The 27941-nt window shown below is 46.0% G+C and overlaps 1 protein-coding gene across 5 annotated transcripts in view; it reads left to right on the plus strand.

Annotated features, from left to right (window-relative positions):
- Positions 1-27941, plus strand: part of CUL4A (cullin 4A) — a 58826-nt gene that overhangs the window by 20263 nt on the left and 10622 nt on the right. For 3 of the 5 annotated variants that reach the window (XM_017951441.3, XM_003914090.4, XM_017951440.3), the window contains 13 exons: positions 566-635; positions 1720-1793; positions 5126-5288; positions 5818-5907; positions 6973-7055; positions 8739-8806; positions 12018-12136; positions 15462-15654; positions 16907-17011; positions 17214-17324; positions 17417-17502; positions 18580-18687; positions 25719-25832. In XM_017951441.3, the coding sequence (XP_017806930.1) occupies positions 566-635; positions 1720-1793; positions 5126-5288; positions 5818-5907; positions 6973-7055; positions 8739-8806; positions 12018-12136; positions 15462-15654; positions 16907-17011; positions 17214-17324; positions 17417-17502; positions 18580-18687; positions 25719-25832 (1384 nt within the window). The remainder of the gene's footprint in view (positions 1-565; positions 636-1719; positions 1794-5125; positions 5289-5817; positions 5908-6972; positions 7056-8738; positions 8807-12017; positions 12137-15461; positions 15655-16906; positions 17012-17213; positions 17325-17416; positions 17503-18579; positions 18688-25718; positions 25833-27941) is intronic. The other 2 variants (XM_021929821.2, XM_009192274.3) reach the window with 2 other exon arrangements.

Genomic DNA, 27941 nt, shown 5'->3' on the forward strand with positions numbered 1-27941 from the left:
TTGAGGTTTGTCCACTCTCCTGACCTTATCACCTCCCAGAGGCCCTGCCTCCTGACACTATTACCGTGGAGTTAGAGTTTCGGCCTGTGAATTCTGGGGGACATGAACATTCAAGACTAATATTCTTTCAGTATTCCGATTACTAAATGATGTGTAGTATTCGGTGGAGAAAGCAGCTGAAATTAAGGGGTTGAAATTGTAATAATGGCCGGGTGCGGTGGCTCATGCCTGTAATCCCAGCACTGTGGGAGGCTGAGGCCAGTGGATCACAAGGTCAGGAGTTCAAGATCAGCCTGACCAACATGGTGAAACCCTGTCTCTACTAAAAATACAAAAAATTAGCTGGGCTTGGTGGCGCATGCCTATAATCCCAGCTACTCAGGAGGCTGAGGCAGGAGAATCGTTTGAACCTGGGAGGCAGAGGCTGCGCTGCAGTGAGCTGAGATCGCACCAGTGCACTCCAGCCTGAGCGACAGAGCAAGACTCCACCTCAAAAAAACAACAAAAAAATTGTAATAATTAAATTGGCCAGCGTTTTTTAAAGTTTTCCTTAGCAGGTCTGTACAGACTCACTAGATAGTGTTTTATTCTTAAAGAAGATTAACACATGCTGGCAGGACCACTGCAGACAAATGGTAAGCAATGTTTTTATCAAAACATGACTTCATCCATCTTCCCTCACCCACATGATTGAGAGCTGAGACGTAGAAGTTCTGTCTGTGTTCAGTGCTATGGGTGAACAGCACAACGAGAAAAGCAGGGAAGGTGAACTCAGCTCTTGTGGGAGGGCACTGCTGACCCTCTTGGCCTTCAGGTCCACAGTCAGAGTCCGCAGTGGTGACAGGATTCTTAAATGCCTGAGTGGATCTCTAAATGTCTCTTTAAGCACAACTTACTCCAGAAAATCAAGCCTGAATCCCAGGTCTTTACTGTAACTGCACAACCAACATCTTAGGCTTTGTAGATGTCTTAGCTTTGACTTCACTTCATGTGTACATTTTGGTGTGAGCTGGCTGTTAATTAAGTGAGAGAAAAGACCGTATTAATAGCTTTCCTAAATAGGTTGAAATCTTTCGTTTTCTAAATGAGACAAGTAGGAGACGATGGGTGTGTTTCTTTTCTGGGCCAGGTACCTGGCAGCTGCTAGAGCCCGCGGAGTGTCTTTGGGAAGGTTTGAGTGAGATGTGTCCACACGTCTCCCCGGCCAGGTGGTGGGCTCGGTGGTAGGAGCACAGGACAGGGCCAGTGCATCATCCCGCGTCCCCTCACTCCGCTCGTAACGCAGAGTCAGAGACACACGTCCAGGAGCCTCATCATGTAACAGGAACTCGGGTTTTAAAAGCTTAGTGCATCTCCCTAATCAAGTAAGATGTACCACGTCAGTCAAAAAGTGACCAAATTTAAAAGATATCCTTTAGGCTTTGCCTGAACACAGGATCTCTTTTAAAAAAAAAAAAAAAAAAAAAAAGATACCGTTTTAGGCTAAGTGCGTTAAAATTCTTACAATCAGATTTACGATATTAAAGAGATGGAAATCACATACCAAGGAAACACAACTTTAGGAAAAAAAATCAAACATGAGGACCGTGGTGGACAGCATCTTTCCATCAGGAAACAGTTGTTGGATTTGAGACAGCTAGCATGGAGTCCAAAAGGCCTGATCTTGAATATTCTGCTAGTAGAATTCATGAGTAAATGGTTCTTCTTTCTGCTGGTCAGATCATGATTAGAAGCATCTTCCTGTTCTTGGACCGCACCTACGTGCTGCAGAACTCCACGCTGCCCTCCATCTGGTGAGTGTCCTCACAGGGCAGAGCTGCGTCTTCGCTGCAGCTGATGCCTTCCGTCCCATTTGTGTCTTCGGCAGGCTAAGATGGTAAAGTGTGTGTGATTACTTGTGCCTTCCTTTCTTCAGCCAAAATCATTAATGTGAACGTAGGAGTCCAGGTGGGTCTTAGCCTTGAAACACCAGGTGCCTGGCCAGCAGCGAGGAGTAGAGCAGGAAGCTGGGACAGGCGGCTGACTTTGGTCATGAGGGTGGAAACAGAGGGCCTTGGTTTTTCTCTGACAGCTGGAGTTTGAGCCTGGAGCAGCTCTTTCCAGCACTGCAGTCGAAACTCTGAGAGACTGCCTGCTGCCCATGGGGTCATAGCCCTGAGGCTGCGTGGCCCCTGTGGAATGGCTTGCTCAGCCTCCTGGCCTCCTGAGCACATAGACAGCACTCATCATCCGTCATCTTTCGGGGACTGTATACACTAGGGGTTCTGGGGCCCCTCCTCAGCAGCATTCACGGCCACTAACCCCTGCATGTCATCTGCTGACCCCCATGTGTCCTGTGACCACTCCATGTGCTGAGTCCTGCCACCTCCTGCAAGCCGACCTTGGACAAAAGCTGTGTCCGTCTCACCGTCTGATTTGTCTTGTTCTCTGTTCACCGTCTAATTGGTCTTGTTTTCTGTTAATGGAGTGTTTCATTCTTCTCACATTCAAACATAAAAGTGATGTTGTGCCTTCTCATGACCTTTAAACCCAAGTTCTTTAAAATGTGCCTGCTTTTCCTACCCCCACCCACTGGGCACACTGACCCAAGGCAGTGTGATTTCTGCCTTCGGCATGTAGAGATTGCTCTTGTCTGAGATGTCAGTGACCTGCAAGTTACCAAATCCAGCAAGCATTTTTTGTCCTTATTTTATACAATATCTGTGCAATTTTGGACACCCTGTCCTCGTTGAAGCTCCCTTAATGCCATTTGTCCCTCTAACTTCCTGGTGGAACCCCCACACATCTCCTAGCAGACATCCACGTAGTCTATGAGAAGGCAGACGCTGACAGAAAGGACAGCCTGTGTTCCGGGAAACAATGGAGATAATAAAAGTGATCGTAGTAGCTTATCTAGCATTTACTCTGTGCAAGGGACTGTTTCCTACTAATGTATTTAATTCCTAGAACAGCTCTATGGCGTAGCCATTGTAACTCCTCTTTTATACAAACTAAGGCACATAAGTTGAAATAACTTGCCCTACCTGGATTGTCCAGCCCATAGTCTAAATGCTTTTCAAAAATTATTATTATTATTTTTAGAGACAGGGTCTCACTCTGTTACCCAGGCTGGAGTGCAGTGGTGCAGTCATAACTCACTGCAGCCTCAAACTCCTGGGCTCAAGTGATCCTCCTGCCTTGGCCTCCCCTGTAGCTGGGACTATAGGCAAGCACCACCACATCCAACTAACTTCTAAAAATTTTTTTATAGAGCCAGGATCTCACTATGTTGCCCAGGCTGGTCTCAAACCCTTGGCCTCAAGCAATCCTCCCACCTCAGCCTCCCAAAGTGCTGGAATTACTTGTGTGAACCACCATGCCCAACACTAAACTCTTAATTTGTAAACATAGTGTATACCATAACCGTCATACAAACTACAAACAGCGTTTATAGAATAGAATAAATGATACCACCTCCAGTCTACCACAAGAGGCTAAAAACCCGAATGTGAGCATCAGTACAACAAGAATCCTGGTTGAGGTGTGTGTGGGCAACGCGTGGTGAGGACATTGTCCATCTCTGGGATGGGAAGGAGGGCTGAGGGTCAACCTTGGCCTGTGCTTTGGAGAATGAGCAAGGGTGGTCAGGCAGCTAAGAAAGAAAGAGTAGAAGGAAGGAAGCAGTAAGTTCAAAGCCGAGTATCTCCTGCCGCTGATGGCTAGGACAGCAGCATGACCGGAAGAAGCCCGTATGGGGCCTGGGCGGGTGGGGAGGGGTGGAGCTGATGAGGGCCCTGAAGGGTTTTCAGCTGAGGTGGTGGTTTTGAAGAGAAGATCCCTGTGGCAAAGTGGAGAGTCACAGAAGTGGAGACCTGAGCCTTTCTAAGCACTGGCTACCTGCCTGGCACTGCCCCAAGGGCTTCACAGGCAGGAGCTAATAGCGTTTGAGCCTCATTTTACAGCTAAGGAAGGAAAGGCACAGAGACGTGAAGCTCCTTGCCCAGGGTCACACAGCTAGCAAGTAGTAGGGCCAAGATTCAAACCCAGGCAGCTGCCTCGAGCCACAAGTCTGGCCATTGCACCTTCCTGCCCCTGCTGTGGTGAAGTGCACAGAAGACCTGGTGTGCAGCAGGCGTGGGAGCGACAGGATGCCTGTGGCGGTGTGGTGGGCGGTCAAGGGCGGTGCGTGTCTCCACCACCGAGTGACTCCCAGGGTCCTCTGCACACCTCTGTGGCACCCACCGCTGCGGCTGCTGCCACCACTGCCACCATAATTCATATTATTATTACTGCCACCGCCAACACCCACCTACCACTGTTTCTACTGCCACCACTCTCCACCCACCATTACTGCTGCTATCACCGCCACCACCGCTATTACTACTGCCACCACCACCTGCCCACCACTGTATTACTGCTGCTGCCACCACCAGCACCACTCCTGCCCTCAGGTGCCAATTCAGGATTTCTGGCTGGAGCCCAGCATCTGTATTTTTGGCCCCTCCTTAATGGAGTACTTGGCCATTGGGGGCAGCAGGAGTGTTGAAGCAAAGCACAGAACCCCCAACATGGGTTTTGTGGACAGTCACTGGCAGCTGAAACATCTTCATAACATTCCTCAGACCGTGAGCTGAGGACTGCGATGAACTCTGAAAGCCGTGTGTCACCTTCTCTTCTTGGGAAAGCAGCAAACATTTGGTGGGAGAGCTCCCAGGGCTTGGAGAAGGGAAGCTGCTGGGACATGCACCGCAGAGGACATTGGGAAGAGAGTGTACCCTGAGGGCTGTTGCAGATGGTGGCAGGCAGGGCAGGTGGGGCAGGCAGGGTCGTGGTGCCCGACTGAGCATCTCCGGTCACTCACCAGGAAGGTGGCAAGAACCCCGGGCTTCCGCCAGCAGATTATGTGATACCAGTTTTGTTGTCAGTGGCATGCTTGGCCTAGCAGTATCTCCAGGGACATGGAGCAGACAAGGCACACTAGACTGGCCGAAAAACAGAAGTTTTTAAAAAGAAATTCTTGGCACCTAGATGTAGAGAATTAGCTACTTCACATTTTTTGGATGATATTGAGTAGCATAGCTGGAGATAACACCCATAACTTCTAAAAAGCGAAACTAAAATGTATTGTTTCTTACTGTCTGTACAGGGATATGGGATTAGAACTGTTTAGAACCCATATTATTAGTGATAAAATGGTTCAAAGTAAAACCATTGATGGAATCCTGCTGCTGATCGAGCGCGAGAGGAGCGGCGAGGCCGTGGACCGGAGCCTGCTGCGGAGCCTGCTGGGCATGCTGTCCGACCTGCAGGTGAGTGCTGCCTGTGCCGAAGATGCCCGGGTACCTGCCCAGCTACTTGTACCAGAATAAATGGTTGTACCAAAGATGTTAAACAATGAAATCATAAAAGTGTTTGTTGAAGATAGAAGAGTCTTTAAAATCCCTAGGAGGGGAATGGCTCTCAAGCTAACACCACACCAGGTGCCACAAAAGGGAAGATGGATCAATATCACTACGTAAAATGCGCCTTTTTCATGGAAAATATACCACAAACAGACAAAACCAGATGACATACTCGGGGAGAATGTTAGCAACACACACAAAAGACGAAGGGTGAAGTTCTTTAGTGCAATGTGACCCCAAGGCACCATAGGAAAAGAACAGAAGAGGGTCTTCCTGGCCGTTTTGGGAAGGACAGTGCAGCTGGCCGGCTGGGTGGCCACAGGCAGCTCCAAGTTCAGGTCATGGCAGCCTGCCCCGTCAGAAACTGGGATTTGTTAGCCCTTGAAAAGGTAGTTTCCTTTACTGAAATTGGTCAATAACTCTGCTCATTTCTTAGGTGTATAAAGATTCATTTGAACTGAAATTTTTGGAAGAGACTAACTGCTTATATGCTGCCGAAGGCCAAAGGTTAATGCAGGAAAGAGAGGTGAGATGATGGGATGCTTCCGAATCCCCTGGCTTCGTTTCTGCAGATGAGCATCTGGGAGGACTTTCCTCGTGTTTGCCTTTTCACACACACACAGATGTTTCATTGAAAATCTTCTGAAAGCTGCAGTCTTGCCAGAATCCCCAGTAATGAACTTCATTCTTAGTATACTAAGAATTTAGTTTATGTTAACTTAGAAACTATTGCCCTCCCCCCACAAGTAAAAATCTGTCAGATCGTTTCTGAAATAAGTAAAATAACTCAAATTTAAGCAAAATGATAAAAACATACACCTTAAAAATGAAAAATAAATACAAATGATAAAATTTTTTGTGTGAAGCACTGCAAAAAATTTTCCCAAAAAAAGCCATGTGAAAAAACATATAGTAGTAAGGAACCAAAAAAACTTAACCACTTTTCCAGATACCAGAGCAAAATCATAAAGGAACCTGTCCCATAGACTGTCACCCAAATGGCACGTGCTACTGCCCAGAATTGGCCCTGGCCATTGGTTCCTTCATTCTGGCTTTGGAGAGGAAGTCTCATGTCAGATACTGAGCCCAGCTGCAGCTACCCCGGCAGAGCCTCAGGCCTTTCCTGCACTGTCTTGGGAAACATAGGTGTACTTTGAGGTCTCCTGCCACCGTGTTGTTTGGTGTCCCCAGATGAACAGCCAGCTTGTTGACTTGCTTTTACTGACCCATCTGTGCGGGGCAGAGTTGCCATTTAGCACCTCACCCTCCTACCAAGTGCTGCTCAGCTCCCTGTGGGCCCTGGGGATGGGAGGAGGGTGTGCACAGACCCCAAAACTTAGTGGTGAGCAGGGACGAAAGAGAAGTGCAGCCTGGGCCCTGTTCTAGGATGGATGTTAATCTCGATCCTTTTCTCCATGTCCCCCCAACACACTTGCATCCTACCTCTCCCTCCCTGTTAATCTGTGTTAATATTTGGCTTGAATACATATTCTGCTTTTTTAAAAAATTACATATAAGGAAAATAAAATTTCAATCTCTTGGATAATGTTGACAGTCTTTTTGTTACTGATACGTTTGTTTTGTTTGGAAGGTTCCAGAATATCTTAACCATGTAAGTAAACGTTTAGAGGAAGAAGGAGACAGAGTGATCACTTACTTGGACCACGGCACACAGTAAGTACCGATCGCTCACCGAGCATTCATGTCTTCACCACAGCTGGAGGGTTCTCCTGGCTGGTTATTGAAATAAAGGGTGTCTCTGTCAGTTCATTCAGCACTAAGAGTATTTTTGCACCTAGCATATTTTACTTTGTTATTTGTCCTTATTTGGCATTTACAAATTACAGTTTTTACCTAGTGCCTTGTCATAAGTTACTGTCTAAAGGGAGTAAATCTTGCTGAGATACATGGCATCTTTGAGTTATGAGATGGGCTATTTATGTTAATGGAGTATCACTGAATATTAGGCTATTTTGATTGTGCACTCATTTTATATGGCTTTAATTTTATTTATGGTGCTGTCACACAATTTTCTCTTTTCTTCTAATGTTTTTTTCCTGCAAACCTGAGGTTGATGAGTAGCTAGGGAAACAAAAAGGTTGAGATTATGTGAGTGTGCGTGTCAGGCACAGAATGTCCGTGTGATGGGAGGCAAGAACAGGGGCAGAGGGGACAGCAAGGGAGAGAAGTGAAAATGATACAGTGTGCAGCCGGGTGCAGTGGCTCACGCCTGTAATCCCAGCACTTTGGGAGGCTGAGGTGGGTGGATCACAAGGTCAGGAGATCGAGATCATCCTGGCTAACCCAGTGAAACCCCATCTCTAGTAAAAATACAAAAAATTAGCCGGGCATGGTGGCGGGGGCCTGTAGTCCCAGCTACACAGGAGGCTGAGGCAGGAGAATGGCGTGAATCCGGGAGGCGGAGCTTGCAGTGAGCCAAGATCGCGCCACTGCACTCCAGCCTGGGTAGCAGAGGGAGACTCCATCTCAAAAAAAAGAAAAAGAAAATGATAACAGTGTGCAGAACTGGGCCCCAGTAGGGAATGATAAAATGTACAGATGTGCAGAACAGGACTTGGTAGGACTCAGCAGAGAAAACAGGAAGGGAGATGAAAATGATACAATGTGCAGAACTGGACTCAGCAAGGTAAGAAAAGGGGCAGGCCGGATGAAGGAAAGAGACAGGATTATGACAGAATCCAGCACGAAAACAGAGCGCACAGGAGAAGAGATGTGGTCACTCCGACGTGTGGAGTTGGAGGAGGCTGTGGGAAATCCAAAATCTCAAGCCAGACAGGGTGGCTCAGGGGCCATGTTGTGCTTCCATCCAACTGGGAGCAGAAAAGCAGCCCCCAGGAGACTAGGAAGCAGCAGCCAGGGAAGTCCGGGGGAGATGGTGGAGAGAGTGGCAGCCACAGCGAAGCCCCACAACCAGGGTGTGCAGGTCACACACAGCCTCCCTGAGCCCTTTCTGCTCATGTGGGAAGCAGGAGGCGGAATGTCGGCTCTGCCCTTCTCCATAAGATGGTAGGTTAAAACATTCTTTGTAAACTAGAAATGAAGGCTTGGGAAGATGGCTGAAATTAGCAATCCTTGGAATAAAGCAGATGCATCCCTGCTTCCCTGGGCCTGCCCGTGGGCCTGTTTGTGCTATCCAGTAGGGGGTTTTTAGAAAGTGCTTCCTTCAGAGTTATTAGCAACAGGAGTCGTCCATTTGCATGAGGAAATGCTCTTAACCTTCCGTTTCTGATTGCCTCTAGACTGCATCTGTCATAGACAAACACCCCCATCTTTTACAGAGAACCAGTCTCTTCTTTAAACTTTATTTCTAATGCTTATTCTCTTTGCCTTATGTAGGAAACCACTGATTGCTTGTGTGGAGAAACAGCTGTTAGGAGAACATTTGACAGCAATTCTGCAGAAAGGTAGATTTCCTAGCTCTTGTGCAAATTAAACTGAACAGTTATCCTTAATTCATTAGGAAAGTAAAGGGAGCATTACAAATAGCAATGTTAGGATGTTTGTTATTTTCATAAGACCATCATTAAACTTCTTTTCTAATGAACATGTTAGCCATCCACAGGAGAAAAAAAAACAGAGAAAGAAGGGAAGGCACCCAGGGGAACTACATTCGCTGCTAAAACCCCAGTGGCGGGAAGGCCTGGGGGCCTTCTGTACCACACACATACTGAAACCTGGGTGCAGCGAGCCTGATGCAGCTCCCTGAGCAGACTCATTGCATGTGTCCGGCCATTCTTCATGCACACTCGGATGTAGGCGACTCAGGGAGCTGTTCAGGCTGTTAGATTTTCATGAGGCTTCCCTCACCTGTGGACTTCGTGCATCTTAGTGTCAGATGAACTATCGCCTAGGTGGTCTGCTTAAGCAGAGTACGCTTTTCTCCTGATTTTCTGGAGGAGAAGAGCATGTGTTCTAGTGCCGACTGGACGGCCTTAACGTCCACTTCTCCCCGAGTGCTGGCCACAGCAGGAAGATGGCTTCTAGCAGCCTGCACCTTTAAAATGGATGCTGATGTCTTCACCTCGATCTTTGTTTTATTGCTTTTATTTCTAGGCTTCAAAGTGTGCTAAATTCTGTGGAAATTATAATGAGCACTCTAACCTTTATAACACTTTAGTACTTATTGTGACATTTCAGTGTTACTGTTTGTAACAATGTTACCTTCTAAAAGTCATTTTAATGTATTTGGAAAATACAAGATTTTTTTCAAGCCCTTGGAAACCTTAAAGTTTAATTTTGAGAATGCTCTAAATGGTATTCAAATATATTCTGGTGGCCGGGTGCGGTGGCTCAAGCCTGTAATCCCAGCACTTTGGGAGGCCGAGACGAGCGGATCACGAGGTCAGGAGATCGAGACCAGCCTGGCTAACACGGTGAAACCCCGTCTCTACAAAAAAAATACAAAGAACTGGCCGGGTGAGGTGGCGGGCGCCTGTAGTCCCAGCTACTCGGGAGGCTGAGGCAGGAGAATGGCGTAGACCCGGGAGGTGGAGCTTGCAGTGAGCTGAGATCCGGCCACTGCACTCCAGCCTGGGCGGCAGAGCGAGACTCCGTCTCGAAAAAAAAAAAAAACACCAAATATATTCTGGTTTGGGTTCTACATTGTCAGATAATGGCATTATGGCTAATGAGATACTTAAGTGCAGCCAGAACAAAACCAAAAGGGAGGAGAATTAACATGATTGAGCATCTCCTGTTACGAACAGCTACACTTGATGTAAATATCTTTTAAAACGATTCTGTGAAATCATTATCCCCTTTCTATAAATAAGAAAACCAGGGCTTAAAACAGCCAGATACTGGTGCCTGAAATCACATTGCTTGTAAGTTGAGAGCCATGGGTCCAATCTGATTATGGTTTTTCTGCTTATTCCGTACTGAAACCTACACAGCTGGTGTAGTTTCACCTATCCACCTAAAAACAAATGCATTCAGAATTTGTGTCAGGCGTTTTTTGGAAAGGAGTCACTTTATAAGAAGAAAGGCCAGGCATGGTAGCCCATTATCTGTGACATCAGCACTTTGGGAGGCCAAAGTATCACTTTGGCCCAGGAATTCAAGACCAGCCTGGACAACAAAGAGAAACCCTGTCTTCACCAAAAAAATAAAATTAAAAAATTTTTTTAAAGCCACAGGTGGCCCATGCCTAGGGTACCAACTACTCAGGAGGCTGAGGTGGGAGGATCACTTTGGCCCAGGAGGTTGAGGCTACGAAACTACAAAAGCCTGGGTGACAGAGCGAGAGACCCTGTCTCAAAAAAAAAAGAAAGAAAAAAGAAAAAAGCCTGGGTGACAGAGCGACAGAGCCTGTCTCAAAAAAAAAAAAAAAGAAAGAAAAGAAAAGGCCGGGCGCGGTGGCTTACGCCTGTAATCCCAGCACTTTGGGAGGCTGAGGCGGGCGGATCACAAGGTCAGGAGATTGAGACTACAGTGAAACCCCGTCTCTACTAAAAATACAAAAAACTAGCCGGGCGAGGTGGCGGGCGCCTGTAGTCCCAGCTACTCTCGAGGCTGAGGCAGGAGAATGGCGTGAACCCGGGAGGCGGAGCTTGCAGTGAGCTGAGATCCGGCCACTGCACTCCAGTCTGGGCGGCACAGCGAGACTCTGTATCCAAAAAAAAAAAAAAGAAAAAAGATTTCAAGTAAATAGTAGAAATTTGCATAAATTATTCCAGTACATACTGTGTTGAGCAAAATTATTTAAAGAAAATGGTAAATTATGTATGTAAAAGCTTACTCTAAATTGTATTAGAAGTATTTTAAAAATTAAAAAGTTACGTTTTTTGAATTCTTAAGACATGGGTTTTAGTAAGATAAAGTACAAAAAGTTTGTGTCAGTAGATCAGAATGTAATTGAGAGAAATAAACGTTTGAAACTCTAGGTAAGAATTGTAATTATAGCCCCACCGTATGTTTGCACACATATTTAAACCACCCCATTTGTGTGGACACCGTGCTCATTGTGGGCAGAATCTGAGACTTTGTGAATTGGATGACTGTTCACTGTTTTATGCTCTAACCTGGCTGCCTCTCAATAGTTACCATAAAGCAAGTGTTTAGAAAATCTGTGAGAGTTTTTCTAATTGAGGTATGGTTTTAGAAAACCCTTATAAACATTAAAAATCTAAAACACTGAAAACTTTTTTAAATGCTGTGTTAAATACTTCAAAATATCTGATGATATTTTTCTCTTATAGTTTAGGTGTGAATAAATTTAATCCACTATAAATTAGATTTGATAGCTTGTCCTTTTACATTGTCTGGCCGATGGACCAAATTAGAAGTATATTAGGAACATGAACCTCCCAGGTTAAATAGTTGGTATAAACTGGATTTTCTGACTTGCTAACTTTAGTGAAATAAGAGGGCTTCAGTGACATGAAGAAGTAAATAATGCATCTTCCAACATACTCAGAAAAAATGAGGTTCACCTAATAGGATCCATCTCAGATATTTAACCAGATCAACCTGCTCATATACAGGCAGTGATGTGTAGACCCACCCAGTTTCTAAGCGATGTATTGGCATTCTCACCGTGCACGCTGTATTCTAGTTGAGTTATTGTTGTTAATGCTGCCCATGCTGTACTCTGCTGACGTGTACTGCACATCTCAGGGCTTGACCACTTACTGGATGAGAACAGAGTGCCGGACCTCGCGCAGATGTACCAGCTGTTCAGCCGGGTGAGGGGCGGGCAGCAGGCGCTGCTGCAGCACTGGAGCGAGTACATCAAGGTACTGGCGGGGTTTCGAGGCCGCAGGCGTGGGCGTTTCCTGCAGGGAGCAGAGCCCCTCCTGAGAACGCCCAGTGCCCTGACAAAGGGAACTGGGCTGCTGGAGGGCCCGTTGGCATTTTCATCACAGATGATAGGGTGGATGGTAGTGTTCTATCTGCTTCCCCATCACCAGTGTGAATTTGCTTTTTGAAATAACACCAGCAGTGATTAGCACCATCCAGGTAGAAAGTATAACTGAAAGATCAACAGTTTTGCTCTTCTTCATCAGCGTAAATATTGGTTTAATTCTAAATCATGATTTTTCTGAAAGTAATCATTTTTGTAAATCTGCTTGTCAGACAGGATCTCCTCATACCCTTAGCTCAGTGAGAACTTTATATATTTGGCGTATTAGATTGCTTTATAATTTCTTAACAGACCAAATTTAGGATTTGTTACTTAAACTTTCGCTTTCATGTTTCGAAAGCATTTCTTTGGCATCCCTGACAAGCCCAATCCAACCCATCATAGCGTGGCTTCTTGAGCAGTACCCTGAGTTTTCACATGTCCTGCCCAGGAGAACAGCCCCTCGGTGCTGACATAGGACCTCCCTGAAGACTAGGGGCTCTCGGCCCAGGGCACCACCCCACCAAGGGGACACTTGTTGATGTGTGGAGACGTTTGTGGCTGTCTGAACAGAGAGGGCGCTGCTTGCTCTGCTGGGCAGCCCCGGGGTGCTGCTGAATGCATGAGGCAGCCCTCACCGCAGAGAATCGCCTGCCCAGAGTGCCAGTGTTGCCCAGCCCAAGAAACCTACTGAAGACCCTCTGTAATGAGAAGCCATTCTCCAGATGCCCCTTACAGAAACAGGAGAACTGAGGCAAACATCAGGGCCCCTTCGCAGATAGCTCGTGTTTTCAGCATGCGCCAGTTGCGTGAATTTTCCAGCTTAAATGGTGAGCGTTTAGCAGGAGTCTGTGTGTGCTTGCTGGTGACTATTCCTGGATCCCAGAATGAAAAGATAGATAAAATTTCCAGAGAATTACGCTGAGAGAAAAAAAAAAAAGCCAATCGCAGATACTTAACATGTTATTGCGTAACATTCTGGAAATGACAAAATTTGGAAATGGAGGACAGATGAAAAGTTACCGGGGTGCAGGGATGGAGCGGGGTGTGTGGTTATAAAAGGCCCCAGGAGGTAGCCTTCTGCAGGAACTGTTGGGGTTTTGGCCGAGGTCAAGATGTGCACACCCAGATGAGTTACAAGTCAACTGGGCCATCTGAAAAAGACCTGGGGGGTTATCAGTGTCAGTATCCCGGTTGAGATACTGTTCTGTAGTTTTACAAACTTGCCATTGGAGGAAACTATGGAAAACAAAGATACTGGGATTGCTTTGCTATTTTTACTATTATGCAGCGCTTTCATTATCTCATAAAGATTTCCATTAAGTAAAAAATATAAATGAAAGCTTACGTGCTGCTTTATGGAATAGTCAGACCTCAAGTCACGTATCAGTCCAGCTGTGCAAAGCCGGCACACCCAGCGCCTCTCCCCACAAGGTCTTGTACAGCGATGTTGAATTGGAAGTTACAACTGAGTCACACTAAATTGGCCATAAAGCTACTGAAGATTTAGGTTTTTTGCCAGTGAGACAGTCTTCAGGGGATGAGAATATGTGCTAAAAAACTAGGAAAAGTTCACCTTTGCAATTTCCAGTCTGGGTAATAAAAATCAGTGAGTGACCGTCACCCCTGAGTGTCAGCAGTAAGCAGTTATGCTATAACAAAATAGTGGTTTCCATTCAACTCCACATGCCGTTATCAAAGGAAAGCTGTGCCCTTTCTGTTGGCATCTTTTTTTTTTTTTTTTTTTTTGAGACAGAGTCTCGCTCTGTCATCCAGGCTGGAGTGCTGTGGCATGATCTCAGCTCACTGCAACCTCCGCCTCCTGGGTTCAAGCATTTCCCTGCCTCAGCCTCCTGAGTAGCTGGGATTACAGGCTCCCATCACCACACCCAGCTAATTTTTGTATTTTTAGTAGAGACAGGGTTTCACCATATTGTCCAGGCTGATCTTGAATTCTGGACCTCGTGATCCACCCGCCTCGGCCTCCCAAAGTGCTGGGATTACAGGCATGAGCCACTGCGCCCAGCCTTCTGTTGGCATCTTTCCACCGGCCAGCTACCTCGCGTGTGTGTGTGTGACGTGTGAGTGCATGTGTGCATTGTATTGAGACATTTTTTAAATCAATAATTGTATTCAGTTCCTCTTGAGCAAATGTAGTTTATGTCATCAAATAGTTAACTTTTTTAGTGCCACATACTTTTAGGAATGTTTAATATAACATTTTTTAATTAAAAAAACAAACTAGGCTGGGCGCAGTGGCTCACGCCTGCAATCCTACCACTTTGGGAGGCCAAGGCGGGCGGATCATGAGATCAAGAGATCGAGACCATCCTGGCCAACATGATGAAACCCCCAACTCTACTAAAAGTACAAAACTTTGCCGGGTGTAGTGGTGTACACCTGTAGTCCCAGCTACCTGGGAGAATCGCTTGAAGCGGCAGGAGGAGGTTGCAGTGAGCCAAGATCACGCCACTGCACTCCAGCCTGGTGACAAAGCAAGACTCTGTCTCAAATTTTAAAAAAATACAAACTTAAAAAATGAGCTTTTCATGATTTGAAGTGATGGAGAAAGAAAACTGTAGCTAAGAAGTCCCAAGAGGTATATTTAATTAATAAGAATTACCTTGTCTTGGAGGAACTTACACATAAACATTCTTTTAAAAGCAATGGACATTTTCCCAGCCATTTGTAAGTTCTCTCAGAAACAGAATCGTAAGAACAAGGCATTAATAATGTGTTTTAATTGTATATTCACATCAAGCACAGGGCTCGTGCCTGTAAACCCAGCACTTCGGGAAATCACAGTGGGAGGGTTGCTTGAGGCCAGGAGTTCGAGACCAGCCTGGGCAGCATGACCACGTCTCTACAGAACTTTAAAAAGATTGGCCAGATGTGCTGACCTGAGCCTGTAGCACCAACTACTCAGGAGGCTGAGGTGGGAGGATTGCTTGAGCTTGGGAGCTCGAGGCTGCAGTGAACCGTGATTGTACCACCGCACTCCAGCCTCAGCTACAGAGTGAGGCCCTGCCTCAAAAAAAAATTCAAAAAGTATATTCACTTAATTTTTGAGATGTGAATTCAATTTGTGAAACTTTTAGAGTTATTGCTTACTACTAAGAGTAATTTATATCAAACTATCCTGATTATATGATAGCAGGAGAAAATATTGTTTGGTATTATAAACGTATTGCTGAGTTGGTATTGATTTGCTTTTGTAGACTTTTGGGACAGCGATCGTCATCAATCCTGAGAAAGATAAAGACATGGTCCAAGACCTGTTGGACTTCAAGGACAAGGTGGACCACGTGATCGAGGTCTGCTTCCAGAAGAACGAGCGGTTCGTCAACCTGATGAAGGAGTCCTTTGAGACGTTCATTAACAAGAGACCCAACAAGCCTGCAGAACTAATCGGTAGAAAAATATTTTCTTTTTTTTTTTTTTTTTTTTTTGAGACGGTCTCACCCATTTCTAGACAATTTTTTAATGTGGGAAAATAAGGCACAATCAACCAAAATGTTCAAGCTGCTCAAGGGGTGTGTGAGAACGTTTTTATCAAGTCTTATTAGGACACACGTTTAAAAACTGACACACCTGCACGCATTGGTGGAGGAGGGCATTTCCTTAAGGGAAGATGAAGTAGGAATTTAGAAAAGAAGTGACGCTTGACTTCGCCAAAGAAGGGAGATCACCATCTTTGTATCCTCTAATCAGTATTAAAATAGGATAAAACCAGATGAGATCTCAAAAGATAGCATATTTTAAAATACTATTTTTAAGTTGTACAGTTTTTTCACAATAATATCAAAATGTATTTCAGAATTCATGGACTTTCTCATAGGCTTTCTTTAGTCACTAAAATTTTTTAATTTGAAGGAGAAAGGGGGCAAAGAGAACTGTAATAGATGATACTAGATTGTTGATTACTGCTGAAGTGGAAGATGGAACATGGAGCTTATTGTGCAGTTGTCTACGTTTCTGTGTGTTCAAAATATTCTGTTATAAAATTTTGAAAAGAAAAAAACTAACAGAAACGCAACAGAAGGAATTCAGGAGGCAGTTTGCTTTGACTTTTGTACCTCTGTATCATTGTGGTTTCTCTAAAGAAAAGGAATGTTGAGCTCTTGGGAATTTGGGCTTCTGGAAGTCGTGAGTTCCGCCATCACGTGGGCACTTTGATCCTCCCTCCTGAACCACCTTACGATGGCTTGTGCAGCCTCAGAAACAGGAAGCCCGAGTAGAAATGCTTTACCCTGCGTTGCCGCCTTGGATGCCCTGAGAAAGTCTTTCTCTTTGAGAAAGTCTCCTCTGAGTTCATGACACCAGATCCTAGAAATGGGCACTCCAGCGTCCAGGGCAGTCACGTCCTGAAACCTGAGCATGTGTTTACTGAACCCATTTTATTTTGAAATTCAGAGATTGCATTTAGAGATAAGAAAGATATTTAATCCTGCTTTAAACATTCAGTCCTGGCTTCGTTAAAATTTTGGGAAGTATTTACTTTCACGTGACTTGAGAAATACTTATCTTAGAAAATCAGATATTTGCTTTTTTGTCTTATAGCCATTTTGGGAAGGTTCCAGAATGTTCCTGTACATTGTTGCTTATAGAAATTGAAGATGCTGTTTTTTCTGATTTAGAGTATTTACTATATTTATGCTCACAGCAAAGCATGTGGATTCAAAGTTAAGAGCAGGCAACAAAGAAGCCACAGACGAGGAGCTGGAGCGGACGTTGGACAAGATCATGATCCTGTTCAGGTTCATCCATGGTGAGACTCAGAAAATGCTGCGTATTCAAGAGGTGTAAACACAGGCCCTGCTTTCTCAAAGGAGGTTTAACAGGAGAATGTCAGTATCAGTAGATCCAGTTTGCATTAGAATGAACTCTTTTAAGGGTTTTCAGCAGTTGAAGTTTAACATTTGCTTATCAACTCTCTGATGTCTTGATTATTCTCATCTGGTTATAAATAGGTAAAGATGTCTTTGAAGCATTTTATAAAAAAGATTTGGCAAAAAGACTCCTTGTTGGGAAAAGTGCCTCAGTCGATGCTGAAAAGTCTATGTTGTCAAAGCTCAAGCATGGTAAGCGTGTGGGGCCTGGGCTTCTCCCCTCTAACTGACGGTTGCTGTCCCGTGTGTTGCCCTGATCTCACTCCCTCCTTCGCTGTGTCCAGAGTGTGGTGCAGCCTTCACCAGCAAGCTGGAAGGCATGTTCAAGGACATGGAGCTTTCGAAGGACATCATGGTTCATTTTAAGCAGGTGAGTCGTGTTTCTTCAGGTAAAGCAGCTTTTTAAAAAGTGTCTGTCTGTGTGGTGGCTCACGCCTGTAACCCCAGCACTTTGGGAGGCAGAGGCAAGAGGCTTTCTTGAGGCCAGAAGTTCAAAACTACCCTGATCAACATAGCAAGACCCTGTCTCTACAAAAGAAAAATGTTTCGAATGAGCAGGTAGTCCTAGCTACTGGGGTGAGGCTGAAGGTGAGAAGATGACTTGAGCCCAGGAATTTGAGGCCGCAGTGAGCCGTGACTGCACCACTGCATTCCAGCCTGGGCAGCAGAGTGAGACCTTGTCATGGATGGGTGGATAGATAAGTACGTACATAGACAGATAGAGATAGCAGTACCTTGTCATAAGTAGATAAATAGCTAAAGTAGGTAGATTCAATATATTAGATAGAAAAAATGAATCTCACTCTAAACTGTGTAAGAAAAAAATTACACTATTAATGTTTCACAAGTAAATTTTAAAAGGAGAAGAAAAAGAAGCTCTAAACGTGTGGCAAGAATTTGATTTCAGTGAGTCTGGTGGTGACACCTGAAGAAGGGAAAAAGGCAGTCCCAGTGAGGCATTGGGTTTCACGGAATACATTCTGGGGACTGAGATAAATTCTGATGCAGCTGAAACTTTATATTGAAAATTACAGGCCGGGCGCGGTGGCTCAAGCCTGTAATCCCAGCACTTTGGGAGGCCGAGACGGGCGGATCACGAGGTCAGGAGATCGAGACCATCCTGGCTAACATGGTGAAACCCCGTCTCTACTAAAAAATACAAAAAAAAACTAGCCGGGCACGGTGGCGGGCGCTTGTAGTCCCAGCTACTCGGGAAGGCTGAGGCAGGAGAATGGCGTAAACCCGGGAGGCGGAGCTTGCAGTGAGCTGAGATCCAGCCACTGCACTCCAGCCTGGGCTACAGAGCGAGACTCCGTCTCAAAAAAAAAAAAAAAAAAAAAAAAAAAAAAAAAAAAAAAAAAAGAAAATTACACGGTTTATTTTGTCTTAGGTTAATTATGTTTTATTACTTTCTCAAAACGATTGTCTTGGATTTCTCTGTTTTTAGCATATGCAGAATCAGAGTGACTCAGGCCCTATAGACCTCACAGTGAACATACTCACAATGGGCTACTGGCCAACGTACACGCCCATGGAAGTGCACTTAACCCCAGAAGTAAGTGTGCGGAAGGTGTACTGCCTGCTCCTGCTGTCATGCCCTTACCAAGCACAGATACATCGCCTTCAAGAATTGTTTAATGGGGAGTTTTTAAAAATAGCCCTCTCAGTCCGAAATCAAAAGTGCTCGTATATCCGCATTAGAAAGTATCAACTTTTGTCGCCCTCTGTGTCTCCTCCCAGTGCAGCCTGTGTCCACCTGCTGACCTGCGGGGCCCATGAGCACAGGCACTCGTTTTGGAAGTTATGGCTTGTCGAGCTGCAGTTCTTGTCTAGTTGTTCTTTCTTTCCATTGTAGACAGTGCTGAAGTCTTAGGAATGGCATTATTTAGGACTTTCCTTACCAGCCACTACTTAGGCTACAGTAAGCCCTTTAGTGGAGAGTTTGCACACCGGAGGTAGAATTCTGTGCTCAGCGAAGTGAAAATCAGCAGGAGATACAATACATGCACCATTCATTGTAATACCAGGGAAAAGGAAAGGGCTGAGACCAGCCTGGAATCATGGAAGACTTCCTGGAAAAGGCATCCCTTAAGCCTGATCTCAAGTCAAGATGAATAATGATTTCCTCAGCTGAGAAGGGAAGAAAGACTCACAGCTACAGTGGTTGGACAGTGTGATTCCTTTTCTTACCAGTCATAAGGGTCATGGCCAATGCTCCTTTAACAAAAGACAAATTAGGAGAAAACCTTAACAAATTTATTTAATCTAAGTTTTATTTAACACAGCAGGCTTCAGAAATGACGACCAAAGACCCAGGGAAGACTGCCCGTTGTTATACTTAGGGTTGATAAAGAATGGGCAGCCATGTAGAAATAGGTGGGTTAGTCTGTTTTGCATTGCTATAAAGGAGTTACCTGAGGCTGGGTAATTTGTAAAGAAAAGAGGTTTCATTGGCTCACAGTTCTACAGGCTGTACAAGCATGGCCCCCGTGTCTGCGCAACTTCTGATGAGGTCCCAGGAAGCTTTCACTCAAGGTTGAAGGTTGCAGGCAAAGGGGGAGTAGGCTGGAGAGAGGGCGTAACAGGCAGTGAGGGAATGTCCCAGACTCCTTAACAATCAGATCTCATGGGAACTCATTACTGCAGGGAGGGCGCCAGGCCATTCATGTGGGATCCACCCCCATGACCCAAACACCTCCCACCAGGGCCCACCTCCAACACTGTGGATCACAGTTCACTGTGAGATTTAGAGGGGACAGACACCCAAACTCTTACCAATGTGGACAGAAGGGTACCATCTAACAGTAGTAGAGTAGTGGGGAAACAAGTAAGGCCTGTCTGTCCAGATCCTTCCTGTCCTCACTGGGCAGTGCTCTTTCCTCTCAGGTGTAGGCAAGACACGTCTGGAACAAGAGTCTTATGACTTAACTATCAGCAAGGTAGGTCAGAGAACTTCTTAATGTCCAGATCCTAGAAGGGCAGGAAAAAGATAGAATAGTATCTCCGGGCTTTATGGCTGGCTTTAGGCAAGAGCGGTTTGAGTTTTCTCTGTCCTGCCTTGGAGAAGAGGAGTTCTCATTCCAGGAGAACTTTGGTGGAGAAGGTGGTGGGGTGGGAGAAGGTGAATGAGAGACCTTGCTTCTGAGGCGTCCTAGCCAGACTTAGAGAACGTGTGCAGGACTCCTGCTCAAAGGAAGCCAGGCAGCCTGCTTTCCACATTGGCCACGTGGTGCTGTCCCTTCCTCTCTCCACAGATGTTTGTGCTCCTGCACCGTTCCCTTTTCCCTTAATATTCGGCCGGGCGCGGTGGCTCACGCCTGTAATCCCAGCTACACGGGAGGCTGAGGCAGGAGAATGGCGTGAACCCGGGAGGTGGAGCTTGCAGTGAACTGAGATCGCGCCACTGCACTCCAGCCTGGGCGACAGAGATTCCGTCTCAAAAGTATATATATATATATTCTACTGGCTATTTCCCAAGAACATAAGCACCTGTCAAATGAGGACATTCACCCCGATGTAATACTTTCACCCCATTTCTGTTGGTTGTCTCAAGTATGTCCTTTGTGGTGTTTTTCTGGTACCCAGCTGAGCCCAGGACCCAGGCAGTCTTCGATGCTCCTTGTGAGTAGGTTCAGGTTGGGCAGGTCCAGCCAGATGCCCCGTGTCCCCATCAGGATCCTGGCAGGAGGTGCGCACGACCATGTGCCCCAGTATCTTGGTGACATGTGATAGAATCCTTCTGATAAGGTGCTGGCTGGTTTCTCCAAGGTATCGGTAGTGTTTTTCCTTTTGTAATCACTAAGGAATCTGTGAGGAGACATTTCAAGACTATGTAAACATCTTTTTTTTTTTTTTTTTTTTTTGAGACGGAGTCTCACTCTGTCGCCCAGGCTGGAGTGCAGTGGCCGGATCTCAGCTCACTGCAAGCTCCGCCTCCCGGGTTCACGCCATTCTCCTGCCTCAGCCTCCCGGGTAGCTGGGACTACAGGCGCCGCCACCTCGCCCGGCTAGTTTTTTGTATTTTTAGTAGAGACGGGATTTCACCGTGTTCGCCAGGATGGTCTCCATCTCCTGACCTCGTGATCCGCCCGCCTCGGCCTCCCAAAGTGCTGGGATTACAGGCTTGAGCCACCGCGCCCGGCTATGTAAACATCTTAATCCTCATCCACCTGTCACCTGTGTGGCGATTCCTGCCTGAACTGATTTTTACCTTGGTGAATGGGGATTTTTTTTCCAGCTCTATCATTTCTCTGTATTTAGAAGTTGGCGTTCTAAGGAAGAGCCCTTCTTTCCACCCCCTTTATTTATGTATTTATTTCTCTCTCTTTATATCATTATGAACTCATGGATTCTTAATTTTCGTACTTATTTTGATGCTTAAATTGTCCCATATGTGGTCCGTGGGCCACCCTTACGCTGGCTTCTTTGCTCTTTGACATGCCCACATCATTTGCTCTCCTCCAGACCCCGGCAACCATGCTCTGCTTCCTGTCTGTATGGATTTGCCTGCATTCGATATTTCACAGAAATGGAATCACACAATATGTGAACTTTTGTGTCTGGCTTCTTCCACTTAGCGTGCTGTTTTCAAAGTCCATCCGTGCTGTACCATACGTCAGCGCATTACTCCTTTTCTGGCTGAATAACATCACAGTGTATCAATAGGTCACATGTCGTTTCTCCGTTCACCAAATATTGGGCATTTGGGTTATTTCCACCTTTTGGCCGCTGTGAATCATGCTGCTGTGAACATGTGTGTACAAGTTTTAGTTTGAACACCTACGGTCACTTCTTTTGGGGTATGTACCTGGGAGTAGAACTGCTGGGCCATGCAGGAACTTGAAGTTTAAGTTACTGAGGAATTGCCAGACTATTTCCCACAGCGGTTGCAGCAGCTTTTATTCCAGTTAGCAATCACGAGAGCTTCGCACCGTCTCACCTACACTTGTGATCTGCCTCTTTCGTTGTCGCCATCCCTGTCCGTATGAGCTGGTCTCTTGCCGTGGTTTGCATTTCCCTGATGACTGTTGATGTTGAGCATCTTTTCATGTCCTGATTGACCATCTGTGTATTCTTCTTTGGAGAAATGTCTGTTCACGTGCTTTGCATACTTTTTTTTTTTTTTTTTTTTTGAGGCGGAGTCTCGCTCTGTCACCCAGGCTGGAGTGCAGTGGCGCGATCTCGGCTCACTGCAAGCTCCGCCTCCCGGGTTTACGTCATTCTCCTGCCTCAGCCTCCCGAGTAGCTGGGACTACAGGCGCCGCCATCACGCCCGGCTAATTTTTTGTATTTTTAGTAGAAACGGGGTTTCACTGTGTTAGCCAGGATGGTCTCGATCTCCTGACCTCGTGATCCGCCCGTCTCGGCCTCCCAAAGTGCTGGGATTACAGGCTTGAGCCACCGCGCCCGGCCGCTTTGCATACTTTTTAACTGGGCTGTTTATCTCTTGTTATTAAGCTGTAAGAGCTCTTTATATTCCGGATGCTAGATCCTTACCAGATCTGTGACTTGTAAGTATTTTCTCCCATTCTGTGGGTTATCTTTTTACTTTCTTGATAGTGTGCTTTCTACAAAAGTTTTTAATTATGGTAAAATCACATTTATTTTCTCTTTTGTTACTTTTGGTGTCATAGCTGAGAAATTGTTGCCAAATCAAGATTACAAAAAATTGAGGAGGTGGGTACAGTGCCTCACACATGTAATCCCAGCACTTTGGGAAGCCAAGGATCACTTGAGCCCAGGAGTTAGAAGCAGCCTAGACAACATGGTAAAACCCCATCTCTACAAAAAATAGACAAATTAGCCACGTGTGGTGGTGCCCGCCTACAGACCTGGCCACTCAAGAGGTTTGAGGTGGCAAGATTGCTTGAGCCTGGGAGGTTAAGGCTGCAGTGAGCTGTGATCGAGCCACTGCACTCCATCCTGGGCAGCAGAGTAAGACCCGAGACCCTGTCTCAGAAAAAGAAAATAAAATACCACTATGTATTCTCCCAAAAGTTTTATAGTTTTAGCTCGTATGTTTCAGTCTTTGACCCATTTTGGGCCTGGAATGGTAGCTGGCACATAGTAGCCAAACGATAGCATTATGATTATAATGATCATCATTAATACTGATCCAGTCCTAGGTAGGAATCCCAAGGAGATGATTTTTAGGGAAGATATGCATTAAGAGGTTTATCACAAACCATGGTACTTTTCAAGGCAAAAAGAAAAAGAAGAGGCTTATCACATTATTGAGTTTTATTTAGCTATGGTAATGCCTTAGTAGATGTATTTCCTGAAAGAGTGAAAGAGTTCCGTCCTTTAGAGTTACACAGAAATACCTACAAATGAAATGATAACACACCTGGGATTTGGTGTTGTTGAAGATGGGGAATAGGTGCATCAGGTGATATATACATGTGGTTTCATCGAAAGGTGACTCTTGGGCTGAGTTTTGAAGCATGAACAGGAGATTGCCAAGCAGGTGTAGGTGAGGTTGGCAGGAATTTCTGACAGAGCACAGCTTAGACAGAAACACAGAGAAACTAAAAGGGCACGTGAAGTCTAAAGAGCAGCAGGCATTTATGCAGCACCTGTTGGTGCCATGCGCAGTGCTGCAGTGGAGAGCCAGAGAGCCAGAGGCCCTGCCCCGTGAGCCTCTGTCCGGAGTCCACATTCACTCTGTGCTACAGAGGCCGGTAGAGCTAAGAGGGTGTCAGAGAAGGCTTCTCTGAGGAGGCGGTTCTGGAAATGAGTGGGTTTCATGAGGAAGATGGGATATGGGATCCAGCAGAAGAAACTACATGTGTGAAAGTCTGGGGGGATGAGAAGGTATGAAAGACGGTGGAATGATAGGCTGAACTGGGCCTGCGGGATGGGAGGGTCAGAGGCCAGGGCTGTGAGACCAGAGGTTAGAATTTCATGCTTTCTTTGTCCCACGGTCTTTGGAAGCCGTCCAAAGACACGGAATGGTGAGCGTGTGGGAGAGGAGCGATGGGTTTGGATTTGTGTTCCTGCCCAAATCTCATATGGAATTGTAATCCCCACTGTTGGGCGAGGCCCTGGTGGGAAGCGACCAGATCATGGGGCAGATTTCCCCCTTGCTGTGCTCATGGTAGTGAGTGAGTTCTCATGAGATCTGGTTGTTTAAAAGTGTGTAGCACCTCCCCCTTCTCTCTCTCTTCCTGCTCCGATCATGTGAAGATGTGCCTGCTCTTTCCCTTGCCTTCTGCCATTATTAAAAGTTTCCTGAGGCCTCCCCAGCCAAGCTACTTGTACAGCCTGCAAAACTTTGAGCCAGTTAAACCTTCCTTCTTTATAAATTACCCAGTGTCAGGTATTTCTTTATAGCAGTGAAAGAATGGACTCATACAAGGCGTGTAGGTGGATACCAAGTCCTGGAGCACTGGCATTTGCGGAGTGGATGAGAGTAGGGGGAGGCCACGCCCTGGGCTGTCCAGAGATGGTCTCCTGAGGCGGAAACTGATGAACCCTCCCGGGCGCAGCACAGACTCGTTGGAGAGCCCAGGTGCAGTGGACACCAGACAGGATCAAACTGAAGAGTGGAGGGTATGACGGACCAGGAAGGGCACGCAGAAGTCAGGGAAAGCACCGCGCACGGGAGAGTCACGCACAGCCTGCCCCTGAGAGGAATCCAGGAAACAGGAGCAGCATCCGGGCCGTGGGTAGGGCTGGTGCACTGAATGCTGGGAACTTGAAAATGCAACAACCACAATTGTTAAGGATCAGTAGAAAGTTTGGAAAATGTAAGAAATTCACTCAAGGCCAGGCAAAGTGTAATTCCAGCGCTTTGGGAGGCCGAGGCAGGGGGAACGCTTGGAACCAGGAGTTCAGGACCAGCCTGAGCAGCATAACTGTCTCTTAAAAAAAAAAAAAGAAAAAAAAATCAATCAACAAGCATGGTGTCATGTACCTGTAGCCTGTAGTCCCAGCTACTCAGGACACTGAGGCAAGTGGATCACTTGCACCTGGGACGTCCAGCCTGCAGTGAGCTCGGATCGCACCACAACCTGGCTGATAGAGCAAGCTTATGTTCCAAAAAACAAAAGAAATTCACCCAGAAGCTAATCATAAAAACAGCTGACTTGTGCTGTCCTTTCTGTGCAGGCCCTGATGGAGGTGTTTGCCATCAGCCCCTGCACAGTGCAGCACAAGGGGTGGTGGTGTCACCCTTCACAGATGAGGAAGCAGGAGCCCCGCTCATTGCAGGGAACACCAGCCGAGGCCAGGGCAGGGCATGGCCGGGCTGAGACACAGGATCTGGCCTCAGACACCTTTTTCTTGTCAGCTCCAGACTTCACTCTGTGCCACTGGCCCCAGCAAGCCTGAGTGTGGGCAGAGACCACGGAATACAGCTGGCCTGTACCATGAAACACCAGTGCAAGCATTATCTCGTTGACACTGGGAAGCCCCAGAGTGCAAGGATTGAGGATATTTTTACAGATGATGGAATCCAGAAAGTGTCAGAATATAGAGCTGACCTTTTAATTCAGCTGTGAAAAGTTGTAAAACTCTGCATTGAATGTGGGGCTATTGAGATGGATGGCGTGTGGCATGACTTTGTTGTTCTCCTATGCCTGACAGATGGTTAAACTTCAGGAAGTATTTAAGGCATTTTATCTTGGAAAGCACAGTGGTCGAAAACTTCAGTGGCAAACTACTTTGGGACATGCTGTTTTAAAAGCAGAGTTTAAAGAAGTAAGTTCTTTGTTTCGTTTATTTTTTATTGTTAATATGTTAATAGAATTTTTTTATTGTTATTAGACTTCGGTAGCAAAAAAGGAAAGAGTGTTGTTTCACTTTAATTCACTAGCTTTTATATGTCAATAAAATTAATAACAGTTAAAGGGTTAATATTCCAATCAATAAAAATTCTTAAGAAACCAATCCATAGAAAACCATTTACCTATTGAAAAAAAAAAAAAAGAGAATGTGAAGAGGCAACTCATAAAAGCAAAATTGAAAAAATATCCATGAAGATGCATTACACTTATCTATGAAACAAAGGGCTTCAAAGTAAAATACAGTAAGATACCACTTTTTGACTAAGAGATTTGATGAAGCCTAAAAAACAGAGAAAACCAGATTCTTGCCCACTGCTGGAAGAAGCATAAACTGTAGTGAGCTTTTGGAAGGGCAGTTTGGCGTTATGAACTTTGGCAACACTGCCAAATTGTTGCCTTAGTTTCAACTCTAGGAACTCATCTTAATAATATATTTCAAACGGATAATGAATAAGAATAATATAGTTGATGCTGACGGTATGATAGCTCAAGCACATAATCCCAGCACTTTGGGAGGCCCGAGGATGAAGTGGATCCGAGATCAGGAATCGAGACCATCCACAGCAGCTTCTTTCTGGTGAAACCCGTCTCTACTAAAATACAAAAAACTTAGCGGGCGAGGAGTGTGGCGCCTGTAGTCCCAGCTACTCGGGAGGCTGAGGAGCAGAGAATAAGCGTGAACCGGAGGCCGGAGCTTGCAGTAGGCGAGATCAGAGCCACTGCCTCCAGCCTGGGTGACAGAAGCGAGACTCCGTCTCAAAAAAAAAAAAAAAAAAAAAAAAAAGAATAGTTGTTTGTTGCTGGACAAAGACGAAGTCACCGCTCTGTCGCCCAGGCTGAGTCGCGACAATGCACTGCAGCTCACCCCACTCCAGTTGCTGCCATTCTCCTACTCAGCCTCCGGTATAGACTACAGGTACCATGCATCGCAGCCCAGCTGGTGTATTTTTGAGCCGGTTCACTGATATTTGAGGATAGGATGGTCTCTGACCTCATGATCGCCCGTCTCGGCCTCCCCAAAATCTTCAGGATGGCGATGTTTCCACCGGCGTAACCATCACAATGCTGTTTACATGGTGGTTATTTAAGAGGAGGGTACAATGGACGATCAATGAAGAGCTTATCATGAAGCGGCGGTGTATGCACTGGCAAAAGCGTTTATAGGTATATGAACATGGCTGTTGTAGTAATAATAAACATCTTGTGCATTGTAGTAAGTTGTACCCAGCCTATATATTATTGTAGAGAGTCATATACAGAAAACCATATATATACTTCCTTAAGGTATTAGGAAAGTTAATTTCTGTTATCCCCAGTTTTTGCCTTACTTGCTGACTTCAGTTGAACTTGAGCTCCGCAGGGTCTGTACCAGCAGAGCCAACTGCGGCTCTCTCCAGGTGTGCAGGAAGGGGCATTGGGGCTCGCGTCCAGTCCAGGAGCTGAGTCCTCAGAGGGGCCCCCGACTGCCACCCGACCTCTCACGTGCCTCTCGCGGGTCTGACCCAGAGGCATGTGGCAAGTTGCTGCAGCAGGAACTGCTGAATAGAAAAGGAGATCGTGGCGAGGCGTGGCTCAAGCCTGTAATCCCAGCACTTTGGGAGGCGAGGCAGGCGGATCACGAGGAATCAGGAGATCCCGAGACCATCCTGGCTAACAGTGAAACCCCGTCTCTACTAAAAAAATACAAAAAAAAAAAAAACTTAGCGAGGCCGAGGTGGCGGCGCCTGTAGTCCCAGCTACTCGGGGAGGCTGAGGCAGAGAGAATGGTGTGAACCCGGAGGCCGGGCTTGCAGTGAGCGAGATCCGGCCACTGCACTCAGCCTGAATTACAGAGAGACTCCGTCTCAAAAAAAAATCTAATTTTTCTAAGATTGTACCGCACAGCTTCACAGGTGTGATGAGGCCTAAAAAATCTAATTTTCTAAAAGATTGTACTACGCTAGCTTCACAGATGTGATGGGGCCTAAAAAAAAATCTAATTTTCTAAGATTGTACACGCACAGCTTCACAGGTGTGATGAGGC

The sequence above is a fragment of the Papio anubis genome, chromosome 15 (genome assembly GCF_008728515.1).
Source record: "Papio anubis isolate 15944 chromosome 15, Panubis1.0, whole genome shotgun sequence".
Classification (NCBI taxonomy): Eukaryota; Metazoa; Chordata; class Mammalia; order Primates; family Cercopithecidae; genus Papio; species Papio anubis.